The sequence below is a fragment of the Protopterus annectens genome, chromosome 2.part1, assembly GCF_019279795.1.
Source record: "Protopterus annectens isolate FY-2018-M chromosome 2.part1, PAN1.0, whole genome shotgun sequence".
In the NCBI taxonomy this organism is placed as follows: Eukaryota; Metazoa; Chordata; order Ceratodontiformes; family Protopteridae; genus Protopterus; species Protopterus annectens.
This window is the reverse complement of record NC_056729.1, coordinates 339982555-339997568: the sequence shown is the minus strand read 5'-3', so window position 1 is coordinate 339997568 and position 15014 is coordinate 339982555. Positions and strand designations below refer to the sequence as shown.

Genomic DNA, 15014 nt, shown 5'->3' with positions numbered 1-15014 from the left:
ACAGCAGTTGGTAGTGCCTAGAGCATACTGTCTGGCGCTTTTAGACATAGCCATGATATTCCCTTTGCAGGTTATATGGACATAAAACATACAAAGAGGCATATTATACAGAACTTCTATTGGCCTGGATTTTCCAGAGATGTAACAGGGTACTGCAGGACCTGTGAGCAGTGCCAAAAGATAGGCAAGGCAGGAGACAAGGTGAGAGCTCCTTTGATGCCTTTGCCTATGGTTGAGGAGCCATTTCAGAGGGTAGCTATGGATATTGTGGGTTTTCTGAGTACCCCAAGTTCCACAGGGAAATAGTATATCCTAGTGGTAATGGATTATGCTACACAATACCCTGAGGCAATGTCTTTGTCCTCCATTGAGGCAGAGAAGGTGGCAAATGCTTTGCTAGACATTTTCAGCAGGGTAGATTTCCCAAAAGAAATACTGACTGACAGAGGTGCCAATTTCATGTCAGACCTGCTGGCTTGTTTGTGGAAGTCCTGTGGGGAGAAGCACATGAAGAACACCCCTACCATCCCAGACTAATGGTCTTGTTGAGAGGTTAAACTCTACAATCAAGCCCATGCTACTGGCATCTGCAGATCTGTTTAAGAGGGAGTGGGACAAATATTTGCCCCATTTGTTGTTTGCTTACAGAGAGGTTCCCTAGGAATCCACAGGTTTTTCACCCTTTGAGTTGCTGTATGGGCATAGGGTGAGGGAGCCTCTAGATTTAATTCGAGATGAGTGGGAAGGTGAGTGCAAGTCTCACAAGGAGTCTGTTGTGGCATACATCCTAAACCTCAGGACAAGGCTCAGGGAACTCATGGGCTTGGCCCAGGAGAACCTGGCAAAAGCCCAACAACAGAAATAGGTGTGGTATGATAGGAATGCCCAAGCTAGAGAGTATGCTGTGGGGCAGCAGGTAATGGTTCTCATTCCTGTCAGACACAAAAGCTGCAAGCAGCTTGGGAGGGATCCTACAAGGTGGTAAGAAAGGTAATAGATGTTAATTACATGGTGGAACTGCTAGGCAGACAGCAGGGTCACAAACTGTGCCATGTTAACATGATGAAACCTTACCATGATAGGGAGGCCCTTGTGCTGAACATTTGCAGTGGATTGTAGGAGGAGTCTGAGGGAGATCTGGGGACTGATCTCCTCAGTGAGGCTTGGGCTGACATCTCAGTGGAAGGGGTAGCAGTGTCCCAGCAGCTATCTCCTACCCAGGTTTGAGAAATCTGAGCAGTGTTGCAGGAATTTGGGGACATGTTCACTGGGAAACCAGGGTGCACCCACCTGGGGCAGCACCAGGTGGATACAGGACCACAAAGGCCTATTAGGCAGGCCCCTTATAGAGTGCCTGAGAGAGTCAAACAGACTCTGAGGGAAGAGGTACAGGAGATGTTGGAACTAGGGATGATTCAAGATTCCAACAGTCCCTGGGCCTCCCCAGTGGTGCTGGTGCCAAAGAAGGATGGCAGCACCAGGATCTGTGTGGACTACAGGAAATTACATAGTTACGCAGAGTCAGATGCTTACCCCATGCCTAGGACAGATGAGGCCCTAGAGCAGCTGGGTGGGGCTAAGTATCTTATAACCATTGATCTTACCAAGGGTTACTGGCAGATGCCCTTGACTGCCAGTGCTAGAAAGAAGTCAACCTTTTTGACTTATTTTGGCTTGTATGAGTTCACAAAGATGCCCTTTGGGATGAAGAATGCCCCAGCAACTTTCCAGAGGCTGGTAGATCATATCCGAGTAGGAGCAGGAGGGTTTGCCCTTGCTTACCTAGATGATATTGCCATCCAAAGACATTCCTGGCCAGAGCACCTTCACCATGTCAGGGAGGTGCTGGGCAGACTACAGAAGGCACATTTGACCATTAAGCCGAGCAAATGTCAGATGGGTATGTCAGAGGTCTCCTACCTAGGACATAGAGTGGGGAGTGGTAAGATAAGGGCAGAACCTGCCAAAGTGGAAGCCATTCAGGCATGGCCTGCACCTGTTACTAAAAAGCAGGTGAGGGCATTTTTAGGGACAGTAGGGTACTACAGAAAATTCTTTCCAGTTATAGTACCATAGCTGCTCCCCTCACAGAACTGACAAGGAAGAACAGGCCAGATAAGGTAGTGTGGACCCCAGCATGGTAGCAGGCATTCCAGAAGCTTAAAGAAGCTTTGGGAGGAGCCCCTGTGTTAGCCAGTCCAGATTACAGCAAGTAATTTGTTGTGCCGGTGGATGGCTCAAACCATGGGGTGGGGGCTGTACTTAGCCAGATTTCTTCAGATGGAGAAGAGCACCCAGTGGTTTATCTCAGTTGTAGGCTCCAACCCAGGGAGGAATGCTATGATGCTGTAGAAAAGGAATGTCTAGCCATAGTGTGGGCACTGCAGAACCTTCAGCCTTATCTGTATGGAAGGAAATTCACTGTTTTGACATACCACAACCCCCTAATATGGTTAAACAGAGCCAGCCAGCAAAATGCTAAGTTGCTAAGATGGAGCCTAGGGTTGCAAGCATATGATATGTCAGTGAGCACCGCAGTGGGAGTAGCAATGCCAATGCAGAAGGGCTGTCAAGACAGGGAATGGGGTAAGGTACACTCAGATAGACTTAACCCTCTTAAACAGCATTTCTCAAGGGTCACTTGAAAAACTAGCTTGGGCTGTCCAGGGAGGGAGATATGTGAAGAGTGGGTAAAGATAGATGAAGGTTGCCAGCCTAGCCAGATAGAATTTTGCAGATAATTCTGTCATTTGTAAATACGAATGTAAACTACATGCTTGTTGTCTTAAATGTAAAGAAATACTGTTACATTTGGTACTGGAAATAAATGTGGCAACAGTACACTCTACTGACCAAAGTAAAGCATGTGGTGGCCCTTTGATGTAGACGCTGGTGCCAAGGGGTGTAGATGAAGAAATCCTTTGTATTGTTTTAACCAAGAGTAAATTGCTAGATTTAAAAATGCAAATGTATTTTTATTGCTCTGCTCCTGACCAGCTGTAAGATAACAAAAGGGAGATGTTAAGAATGTAAATTCAGTTTCTGTTAGCCTGGGAACCCCCTGAAAGTGTAAAGAATGATGTAATGTGAATCAGAAATGCAATTTCAGTTTAATCAGAGAGAACCAGAGATTATTAAACATTTTTGTCTTGACCATCCAACTCATCAGCACTCTGCCTGTTTTTTATATGTAATTTATCTTAGACTTGTGTTTTTTTTTTAGAAATAGCTAGGAACTTGAAAGATTAGACTAAGTGTTTTTCTGTGATGTCAGAACTGTACTACTGAATTATCTTAAGTATTTCTCTGTGATCTCTGAACTCTTCACTAGCACTGTGTAGTAAGAAGTATTGCCTTTTGTTTTATTATTTATTATTGGATATTGTAAAACCTTTCAACTGTGACTGTTTTGTGTAGAGATAATTTAAACTCTAGAGTACATTGCATATTTATAGTGATTGCTGTACCAAGTCACTCTAATAAGCCTTGACTGTTTAGTTATACTACCAATTGGATAATAATATTGCACAATAATAATTGGACACTCTTTTAAGGGCCTTTGAGTAGCTGATAACGATTAGCTGGGTGGTGGCAGGTGGTACTACTGTATAGTCTGGGTAATAGGGGCACAGCTAGAGAACCTATGCCAGCCTTTCCCAGGAGTGTCTGTGTGGTTGTATAAACTCTTATCTCAAAGTGTGTGTGTCAGCTACTTGGGCAGGTACACGAAGCACTGGTTGGACAGAGAGGGTGCTAGAGGTTTTAGCTTGCCCAGCTAGGCTGAGATCTGGACCTATAGCTGTGCCATTGGGGAGTCTTATTGGGGACCTGGAGAGCAAGGGAGCGACCAGCCCCGGACTGACTGGGATCTTTGTGTACTCTTAAGGGAAATTTCACTTTACTGTGTGTATTGTTATCCTTTCCTTTATATATGAGACACCCTTTCTGGTGTTAGTGGTGTGGATTGAGGCTCCTTGATTGCTGGGCCAAGGCACAGGCATCACATAAGGTGAGAGTGGGATGTTGGGGAAGGATAGTAGGTATATTTGGGGAGGTACATTGGGTAGGAAGACAGAGAAGACAGCATACAGGGGCGGTATATGACATGTGGGGGGTAAACACCTTGGACGGGGAGGGGTGTTTGGAAATCGGAAGCCCATATGCCCCCAAATGGAAACAGTGGGCCTGAGGTCCCCACCCATGGGCAGTCACCACTGCACCTTCACGGCCCAGAAGGTGGCTATGCTGGGGGCTGAGCAGGAGGGGCAGGCTGACCCTCAAATGCATCACGTGGCCCTCAAGCTGGTGTAGCAGATCTCCAAACTCCCTTTGGAGCTCGCTACACACCAATCGCTGGACCTGTCTTTGGGTGACAGGATCCTGTCTGCGCCCACTCCTGGTGGGGGGGGGGATGATCCCCATCCCCTGAGGTGGTTCCACCTGAAGGTGGTGCAGGACCAGCAGATGAGGAGTTCCGGGGTGGGTCCCAGACATGCTGGGGCCCGGTGCCCCAGCCAGATGAGGTGGGAGAGGTGGGTCTTCTGGGACCAGCCTTCCCAAACGTGCTATGACATTGTAGTTTTAGAACATATGTGGGTTAGTAATAGTCAACATAATCCGGGATTAGTTCTAACAGCATGCATAGATATTCCCATTAACCCAAAACACCAGATTTGGAACAGTTGCATAGCAAACAGAACATGTGCATATATGGTACCACAGTGGCCATTATAACGGCATGCAGGTTACATTGATAGCAACAGGCCACCATTGATAGTATTTCAACATGGAACATTAATAGAAACACATTTCAATATTTGTAAGAATAGGACATATGTCACAACAGTAGGTTTGGTGTAAACATACCCATTGATTTGTGTCTTTAGATTATTGTTGCAGATATGGTGGGGGGAGAGAGAGATGTCGATTAATAACTTATATATCCTTGTACTTTAATGATCATTGCTCTAATCATTACTCTACAGGTATTATTACAGTACTCTATGGCCTTGGTTTGTGTAGTGGTATGTTTGTACATAGTGTATACTTCAACTGTCTTATAGCTAAATTCTACATCTCTTACCTTGTGGACCTGTGGAGGGAATGTTTGTTAACACTGCCTGACTGTTTCTACATATATTCCGAGTTAATATTATGCACATACCTCTCAGTCTCTTAATGAACACACTCTGGACAAAGCTTGATAACATGGGGGTACAAATAGGGACATATTTTGAATATTGCTCTCACAAACTTGGAGAGTTGCTAGAGTAACAGGATTTGTTTTAATATACATTTTCTGAAGGGTTTGAGGTCTGAAAATCAAATGTATGTCATTATTTAGTGACTACAATTCTGAGATCACCCCACTGATTTGCCAGGGGGACAGAGGAACAGGTGGAAAATATGAGACAATTATCTGGACAGCTTACTACCACTCCCAGGATTAGAACCATGGCTGTGTCTGCTAAAAAAAACAACAGTTTAAGTTTCACCAGAGTGTGCTATTTGGATATTGCTGTTTATTATTTTGTTGTTTTCTGTTTAAGTCTCTCTTGGATGTACAATCTGACCTTGTAATTACAACAGTCTTATACAGACATTCCTAGACATATTTTTATGTAGCACAGTGTAAGAAACAGTGGTTGACACAACAGTACTATTCTGATATCAGATGTTGGTGAATGCTACATGTCAGGCCATACAATACCAGAGTAAACACTACCAGTCCAGGATTTAAATCTTTATTGCCAGGCAGTTACAGTTTTCTTATCTTGACAGACCTGTGGGGGGGATGTTTCTTAAGCCTACCTGACTGTTTCTACACATATTCCCAGATTCCTAGTTAATATGTACATACCTCTCAAACTCTTAATGCACACACTGTGGACAAAGCTTGACAACATGGGGGAACAAATAGGGACATATTTTGAATATTGCTCTCATAAACTTGGAGAGTTGCTAGAGTGACAGGATTTGTTTTGCTATACATTTTCTGAAGGTTTTATGGTCTGAAAATCAAATGTATGTCATTATTTAGTGACTACAATTCTGAGATCATCCCACTGATTTGCCAGGGGGACAGAGGAACAGGCAGAAAATATGAGCCAATTATCTGGACATTCTGCAAAAATCTGTACAGTTGAGAGGTATGTATGCATACAGCTTACTACCACTCCCAGGATTCGAACCGTGGCTGTGTCTGCTAAAAATACAACAATTTAAGTTTCAACAGAGTGTACTATTTGGATATTGCTGTTGATTTGTTCAGTATTTTCTGTCTAAGTGCAATCTGATCTTGTACTTACAACAGTCTTATACAGACATTCCTAGACATTCTTTTATGTAGCACAGTGTGGGTAACACTGGTTAACACATTACTATTCAGAGAATGCAGCACTAAATGCCATACAATACCAGAGTAAACACAACCAGGCCAAGATTTAGAACGTTATTGCCAGTCAGTTACAGTTTTATTTAAATATGACCTATATGGGACTATTACTGTCATATTGTCTGGTTTATTCAGTACAACCCATACACAGTTTTTATACTGCCAGGTGACTTTCTACTACTTTATATTTATTTGGTATGACTACTACAAGCAGGCTTGTTACTCACTAGCCTTGCAACCTACCTGCATGGGCTTCCTGATTCACAGCCCGCTCAGCTGCAGCTGTAAGGGAAATAGAGAAATATTTAGGCATACCTATCCATCACATACACAGGCTGGACATTAGTAAACAGTTATTGGTATGACTACTTACACACTGCTGGGACATCACCCCTCTGCCTTGCTTCTTGGACCCACTCGTCCAAGTTCCCTCTGCTTCAAGTCGGCATAGTGGTGTTGGACCTGCTCACCAGTCCGAGGGATACCAGTGGCACTGGTGAGATCATGGGTGAGAAGGTCCCAGGTTTCTGCTTTTTATTGGGAGCCCTGGTACTGGCCCTGCAACAGTCTCTCATCATGGTTTTGTACCAGGAGTCCTACCAGACCTTGGACTCCTGTATGCCCCAGCTCTGTGCCCAGAAGCACATGCCCTCACCAACTCCTGCCATACTGCCTAAATGGGAAGCTGCAACCAGTTATGAGCTGTATTCCCGCCAGTGGGGTTTAAATACGGCCAATTTCCCACCCTTTGCTGTGATTGGATGGTTTTGAATATGCTGAGCTAAGCTAAGCTATGGGCAAACCTGCTTAGCTAAGGTTGGCAGTGCTTAAAGGGGCAGGTTCATCATTGCTTACCAGTGAGAAAATCCACTTAGCTGGGCTGTTCATTGCTTAGTATTCATATGTACACAATGCTTACACCCAGTCAGCAAAGCTGTGCAATGCTTAGCATTGCTTAATTTTTATTTTATAAACTATCTGCTGTGTGAGATTGTTTCATCATTCATTACATATTATAAATTTGTTTACTGTCCCTGACACCCCCCAATGTGCTTTCATTACATTTATTCATGTGTGACTATACTGTATGGGGCACTTGTGTTTATATGGGTGTTTCACATCTTTATTAAACTGACACCTCACATCTGGACCTACTACAGTACTCTGGTTAACAAATATATGTTATTTAGTAGCTAATTATTAAAAAAATGTTTATGTACTGGTTTCACATGTAAAATGGAAATTGTTTACAGTGGGGATCGAACCAGGAATGAAACCACTACACTATTGCAGTATTGCTTATGTTGGAAGTCTCTTGCTATTTAACTTCTTGTGCTGTTTAAACTGGACTAAGCGTAGCTAAGTAATGGGCACACCCGTACAGCTAAGCTTAAACTTTATTGCATGTTTAAAAAAAATGATTTGTTGTGTTTTTTTATTTGTACCCTTCAGAATATCCATGTTAATGCTGAACCTGTTATTCTATCAACTCTCTGCTTTGTGGGAAGATTATCCCTTTTGGCTTTGTCCACATTCCTTACTCTGACGGGTTGGGAGGTGTGCACTATGTGCTTATGCTAAATGTGCTATTCTAAGAAAACTTTTGTCTTGGTAGGGACAATTGTCCCTTATGGCTTTGACCAGATTTGTTATCCTGACGGGTTGGGGATGTTATGAGCATTCTCGCTCATTTTAAATTGTTGAAAGGCAATTCTGGAGTGCAGGGGGCGTGCATATTGTGAGAGTTCTGCTCTCAGATACACCCCCTGCGGTCGTACATGGAACCGTGTCCGTTTTACAGCATGGCAGCGCACCTTCATACATATGCATGGCGTGCTGCCATGCTGAACAGGAACGGTCCCTGCCGTGCAGGAATAACTTATTCCTACACGGCTGCTAGCTGAATCCAGGAGATGGTTTAAATTACAGTTTTTACATTGTACTGAAAGTATCTGCATTATCTTCCTTTGTATTTGGTGTTTGATGTAATATTCCATTTTAACTTCTCTACCTATTTCTTTTAGAGTCAAGGATTGTTGCCTTATTTTGCGAATTTCCGTCTGCTTGCAGAATTTTCTACTCCTTGTGTTAATCAGAGGTAGGTACACATGAAAAGGCATGTATTTTGTATTCCTGATATAAAGTTGTGGCAAGAAAACTAATGAGATCCTCTTTTCCTACTTGTCCATGTTTTTTTCCATAAAGATTTTATTGAATAAAATTCAATGTAATTACAATATCAAAAGAAAAATTGCATATTTTAAAAACATACACAGGTGGCCAAAACTAAACACAAACAACTTTCACAACCATTACACCAGATCTGTTGTTAAGAATCCAAAAGGCTAAGGCAAATGGAACACTTGTATTACATTCAAATGGAACAGAAAAATGAAACAAAACAAAACAAAAAAATAATAGAGTATATAATAAAGATTTTATTTGAGAGATGTATCATATCTTCGGCATGTATTGTTCCCACAATTCCTATTTTTTTCTATGCAATCCACTCCTAACCTTTTCTAGTACAGTTGGTTTAGACTTTGATTTCCATTTTCTAGTAATTGCTTTTTGGCAGCCACCAGAATTAAATTCAGCAAGGCCTTACTTTGTATAGGCAATTCCGATTCTGTATCTTAGCTAAAAAAAGAAATTCTAAGTTACACCTATTTGCTCACACAGTATTTCTGTTAGAGTAGTTTACAGGGAAGTTTTAAAGTCTGGCAACTCATTACATGCTCAAAAAATATGCTCCTAATTACCTCCTTCTTCCCCATCATACCTCCAGCATTTGCAGTCTACCTGAGGAAAATTCTTTGGAGTCTCCTTGGGGTATAAAAATACCCATGCAAACACTTTCCAGCAAAGATTCTAGATCTTCAAGACTTTATTGCATATTTGGGAGTCATACATATATATCCCCCATTATTTCTTTGAGAATTGCTTATTAAGTCTCTCACTTCTAGTCCTTTTTAGCCTCCTCTGATTGATTCCTATAGTTATCATGAAAACTAATTCTTCCTTTTTTAACAGCAGCATCTGTTCTAGATTCTGCAAAAAAATTCTACCAGTACTTGTCTTTCACTTACAGTCCCCCTATTTCTTTCTCTTTGCCTATACTCTGATATCAATCCTTGATAAGGAAGGTGATCTCTACCCTGCAGTCCAAATAAATTCCTCATCTCTTCAAATTCTGTTACCTTTCCCCGGCTAATTATTTGCTCCCAGTACCTTGGTTCTTTTATCAGTTTTCTCCAATGAATTCCAAACCCCTCTTGCCTGTTGTCTGTATCCCTAATTGCAATTATCCCTATTGGCAGAATCTCCTTTCTCCATTCCCATGTTGGCTTAGTTCTTAAATACTTTCTATTTTATAAATATAATATAATATTCTGCACAGTTATTATTATTTCCTTAAGGATCTGCATCCAGAATTTCAGTCTCTCCTTGTTTCTTGAGCACCCCCCCACCCCCATTTCATCATCATCCCCTTCCATTTGCAAATATAGGTTTCTGCTTGTGCTATGTATAGGAGCCTTAACCGTTTAACTTTGAAATACCACTTCAAATTGGGTAATCCCAAATCACCTTGTTCAGTTGGAAGAATCAGGTTATCTCTCTTGCATCTTGCCATCTTCTGTTCCCACATAAAATCCTTCAGCTCTTTATTAATTGCTATCCACAACTTCTCCTCTGGTTGATAAAAATATGCCCGACCTGTGTATAAAACTAAAGAGACTAAAAACATTTTAACTGCTTGTATCTTGCTATCCATATTCATATAATAGAGCTTCCAATTTCTCAGTTTTTGCATTATCTTTTGTTTAGTTTCTTCCCACATATCCTTAGCTGTCACACCAGAATCCTTTTTAACCCATATTCCTGAGTACTTCATTTTATCATGTTTCCATAAATATAGATATTGCTGAACCAATTCATGTGTGGGTACGTAATTTTCAGCTATTGCCTTTGTTTTAACTTCATTAATTTTGTATCCCTGAAAATAATTGAAACTGCCTCGAAATGTTCCACAATACTGAAATGTCCTTTTCTGGTTTTATCATGTATAAAATAATATCATCTGCAAATAGAGCCAGCTTTTCTTGACTACCACACCAATTATATCCTTGAATTTCTGAGTTTCTTATTTTCTTTGCCAATGGTTTTAAACATTATGCAAATAACAAAGGGGAAAGAGGATACCCCTGCCTAGTTCCTCTGCTCAGACACAAATTATCAGTGAGGAACCCACCCAGTTTAATTTTCGCCTCCGATCCATCATATATCCTCCTAATCAACCTTATCATTTTATAAGGGAATGCAAATTCTTCATTTCCCTCCTCATAAACTCCAAACTTACTCTGTCAAATGCTTTCTCTGCATCAAGACCCACCAACAACAGTGGTATTTTCTTACAGTCTGCTTCCCTCTGGATCATCAGTGTTCTGTTAATGTTGACAAATGTTTGCCCCCCCCCCCACAAACCACATTCATCCATGACTATCAATTTTGGCATCCCCTTTGCCATTCCTTTAGCCATTATAGACATAAACACTTAATAATCATGGCTTAGGATTGAAATTGGCCTGTTATGAAGCTGGATCTGATGCATCTTTACCCTCTTTAGGTATTATAGTCAGAACCGCTTTCTTCCAGGATGTTGCTACTTCTCTTCCTCTTAAAATACTGTCAAACAAAACCTTACAGATCTTTATCACTTTTTCCTTCTGGCTTCCAAATTTCCAAGGAATACCATGTATTCCTGGGGACTTTCGAATTGATTGGTTATGCATCACCATTTTTATCTGGTGATGTAATTGAGCATCTTCTACCTATAACATTGGCATATTTAATTCTTCCATAAACATTCCCATTTGTACCTTTTCTTGATCTCCAGATTTCTCTGCTTTATACAGACTTGCATAACATTTCCAAAATATTTCTAGTACCTCTACAGGATCTCTTGTTATCTTCCTTGTTATAAGCTCCCTAGGCTTGGCAACAACCCTTTCTAATTTTTGTTGCATTAAAAGTTTTTGTGCTCTGGCATTATTATCAAAAAAAATACTTGCTTAACAGCAGTCTTTCTAAACTCATGCATATTATCGAGGTTATCCTTTATTTTCTGCTTAACGCTCTGCAATTGCTCCTGTTCTTGTTCTGTGCAATTCCCCCAGTCTGCAATACTTTAACATTTGTCAGTTCCTCAAAGTAATTCTTGTTGCTTCGTAACCTTATCTCTTTCTTTTAATTCCACCCTATTTTTAAACTTCACTTTAATTTTATCCCACTCCCTAGCTATATTTTCAGAAGAAATTTGTCTTCTCTAATAGCTTCCAAATAATTTCCACTGCCTATTCCTTAAACTCCTCTCTTTTCAACAGATACACGAGGAAACACCAGCACCTCATTTTTATTTCATTACCTTGTGTTTTTATTTTGTTATTATTGTCACGTGATCTGAAGTAGTTATTGGATGTGTATCAAAACTTTCAATTAAATGCACATGTTCCTGTGAAATGTAAGTTCTGTCTAACCTAGCCCAATGTTTGTATCTTGGGGATTATTCTGCAAATTCACTTCAAACTCCTGCTACTGAATTCACATCTTCCATGCCAAATATTTTCATAAATTTCTTCAAAAATCTACTCTCCTTTGTTACATTTCCCTTCTGGGTCTGTCAGACACATCTTCCCTGCTGTAAATCAAATTATAGTCCCCACCTATAAGTAATATTCCCTGCTGAAAACTGATTATTTCTTCCGGATGTTTCCTAAGCACCATTATAGCAGTTTTAGGTGAAATATAAATGCCAGTGTAATCTTCCTCCCTTACCAGTAGCCCCTTAGTACTACATATCTACCATTCTTATCTTTTTTATCCTCATCTATCACTGTTGGAGTTCCTCTTGCAATGAATATAAGTACTCCTTTTTTCCTTTGTCCCAGGTATTCCACTGAATAAACATCCTGAACATCTTTCTTTATCAAATTCACATCTTCAGTTCTTTCCAGATATGTCTTCTGTACCATGGGTATTTACACACTACATTTTTCAATATAGTTCACTACTCCATCTTTTTTGTAAATATCTGTGAGAAGATTAACATTTAAAGATAATATCAAAAGGCTCACTATGTTAAAAAGTTATTATTCCCACCTTTTATTTGTAATAGTTTTTTGTTAAGTATCTAGTTCTAACTTTTGTGTTACATGCAGGTACTAACATTTGGCAGGTTGACCTTTTATACAGTTATTTCTTGTTATATCTATTTGAGGCTATGTCACATCTTACAAAACTTTTTATCTTATTGAAAAGCCTCAAAAAAAATCAGTTACGCCCCCAGTGCATCCCAAAAACCTATTAACTTAGTATTGACACACAAAACGATGAATATCTTTAAATATTGAAGTTTTACCTTCCTAATAGGAACAATTATCCCAATCTAACAGCTACACTCATAGACTGGAGTTAACCTAAAGGAAGGTTATCCATGCTAAGATGCATAGTACAGCCTGTGCGTCTGCTAAGTGCTGTCTGTTTTGTCTTATCTTTATTGCTATCTCAGAATGAGAAAACACTTGAATGCTTTCAAAAAACATTATCTCCTAGCCATTGAAAGAAAGGCGTTAAAAAAGAAGTATTCTGTTTTTATTGCTCTTTATCAGATTGTTTCCATGAAGATATGAGTATCAGGTACAGGGTTGCTTCTACAAGAATGTATTTATCTATTTGCTAAAGGAGAGCTTAATTATATGCAATGCTCTCTTTTATTTATTTGCCTTCTCTTAAAACTTGTTACTAGATAAAGCCAAGAGCCTTAATCCAGTCATTCTCCTATGCAAGAATGAGAAAAAGCACATATTTTTTTTCTTGTATCATACTCTTTTGACCAGACATTTCTTCTTTTTGTTTACATTGCAGTGCCTGCATTTCTTAAAACTGAAAAAGGAAAAAGAGAAATGAAGGGAAAACAGGGGCACTTGTTTACTTTAGAATCCCAATTAGACTTGAAAATAACTGAGAAAACTTTGCTTTATAGCATGCAGATATTTTTATTTATTTATTTTATTTTACATTTGTTGACCGGGCTAGTCTAGCTGGATATATGTCCATTTTCAGTAGAGGCCCGGGGAGAAAAGCTCCACATAGAAGACATACACAAACAGTACATTAAACATTAATTACAAGAATCTTGTTAGACAATAACATGTATTCCATGGTAACAAAAACATTTTTTTTTTTTTTTACTATGAGAAGAGAGACAAGGATTTAGAAGTATGTGGTAGACACCCAAAGCAAAGTGATGAGCAGGAATAAGAGAACAAAGTAGTTAAGAATGGGATTGGAATAATTAGCTGTAGGGTAGCAACTTGTTGACAAGACTGTAAGATGGCCAATTCAGTTGTTCATAGTTACAGTAAGTCAGCTTAAATGGTCGTAGTTTCAGTAGTAGGTGATGGTTAACCATATCAAATGCTTTTGAAAGATCTATGAAAATAGCAGAGGACAGGGTGTTATTATTACGGTTCTTGTTAATATGGTCAGAGAATGATAAGAGGGCTGTAGTGATGCTGTGGAAAGGTCAAAAGCCATGTTGCGAGCTAGCTAAAATGTTATTTTTGAGGAGATGGTGTAGCAGTTGGCGATGGATGTATTTTTCTAAGATTTTAGCTATGGGAGAGAGCAGGGCAATTGGACAGTAGTTAGAAAGTTCTGTTGAGTTACCACCTTTGTGTAGGGGAATTATATGTGAGATTTTCCAGATGGATGGGATGGTGCCTTCAATGATGGTTCTATTAATTAGGATAGAGATAGGGTAAGCAATACATTTAGCTGCTATTTGAAGATACTTAGCAGGTAAGAGGTCAGCAGAGGGGGTAGAGGGTTTAAGTTTTTGAAGGAGAGTACAGATAAGGGATGTAGGCACAGGTTGGAGTTGGAAAGTGGGTGGTAGGTTCTTTAAGGATGAAGAAAGATTAGAGGATACAGGAGGTAGAGAGTTAGCAAGTGACTGGATAGCTTCAGTGAAAAAGGTATTGAAGGAATCAGCAATTAGTTTGGGAGTGTTGGTGGTGATTCCAGAGGGTGTTGGAGTTTTAGAGTTGCCGGGATGTTGTAGTCTGTTGATTTCTGACCAGAATTTTTGTGGATGTTGTTGGTTGGAATGTTGGAGTTGAAAGAAGAAGTTTTTTTTGTCCAGTAGTATTGATGTTTTAGTTGAGTTTCTAAGCTGGTTAAATTTTAGCTGATCTGATGGGATTTTAAAGGTACGCCATTTGGCCCAAAATTTGTTTCTTAGTAGAATCTTATGCTTAGTTTCCTTCGTAAGCCAAGGTGCAGTTTTGGTACTGCTCCTTTGAGTACGAAAAGAGGCATGGATATCATGTGCTATACAAATATTACTGGTAAGAATAAAAGGTTGTTTTACTTACAGTTAACTCTTGCCTTCCTCTTCCGTTCTCCTAAATGTTCCTCCAAATATTAATGACATGACATAGGGCATATGATTTAGAGTCCCCTACAAGTTGAGCAGAGTCAAAAAAGTCCAATATTTCCAGGTTTTCTTGTTCTGTCCATGTTTCACAATTATAATTAATGCTTTATAATCCCACATTTA

General features: G+C 40.0%; 1 protein-coding gene across 1 annotated transcript in view; it reads left to right on the top strand.

The window, feature by feature from the left end:
* LOC122794049 (TLC domain-containing protein 4-B-like) overlaps positions 1-15014 on the top strand; it is a 745941-nt gene that overhangs the window by 670532 nt on the left and 60395 nt on the right. Inside the window, exon 6 of the mRNA XM_044062170.1 lies at positions 8419-8492. Within this exon, the coding sequence (XP_043918105.1) occupies positions 8419-8492 (74 nt within the window). The remainder of the gene's footprint in view (positions 1-8418; positions 8493-15014) is intronic.